The sequence below is a fragment of the Geospiza fortis genome, unplaced genomic scaffold (genome assembly GCF_000277835.1).
Source record: "Geospiza fortis unplaced genomic scaffold, GeoFor_1.0 scaffold1149, whole genome shotgun sequence".
NCBI classification, from domain to species: domain Eukaryota; kingdom Metazoa; phylum Chordata; class Aves; order Passeriformes; family Thraupidae; genus Geospiza; species Geospiza fortis.
The window spans coordinates 17,987-18,380 of NW_005055055.1; the positions used below are offsets into that span (position 1 = coordinate 17,987).

The 394-nt window shown below is 66.0% G+C and overlaps 1 protein-coding gene across 1 annotated transcript in view; it reads right to left on the reverse strand.

Moving 5' to 3' along the window:
- MRPS12 (mitochondrial ribosomal protein S12) overlaps nt 1-388 on the reverse strand; it is a 776-nt gene extending 388 nt beyond the window's left edge. The window contains 3 exon segments of the mRNA XM_014311563.2: nt 1-3; nt 5-45; nt 299-388. The exon segment at nt 1-3 is cut by the window's left edge and continues 388 nt beyond it. Coding sequence (XP_014167038.1) covers nt 1-3; nt 5-45; nt 299-347 — 93 coding nt within the window. The 5' untranslated portion in view covers nt 348-388.
- Between the last annotated feature and the right edge of the window lie 6 nt (nt 389-394).

A 394-nucleotide genomic window follows, 5' to 3' on the forward strand; every position in this document is an offset into this window, starting at 1 on the left:
AGCGCGGGGCACAGGGAGGAGGCGGTGGCATGAGCAGGGACGGCACTGTGGAGGGGACATGGAGAAAGGTCAGGGGGTTTTGGGGAGTCGGGAGAGGCTTTAGGGCCCCAAAGGGACCTGCCCAGTGCCTCCGGTACGCCCAGGACCCTTCCCAGTACTCCCACCACCCTGTGACCCCAGGGTCCCCCACCACCCTTCCCAGTGTCCCCACCACCCTTCTCAGTCACTCCAGGACACTTCCCAGTGCCTCCAGTTTGGGGTTTGGGGGGTTTTGGGGAGGAAGGGGAATTCTACGCACTGCAGCGCGGCAGCGAGGCGGCAGCCCGGAGCACGGCGCGCAGCGACATCTCCGAAGCTCTGAAAGGAGAAGGCGCGATTGGAACGGCCCGGGGAG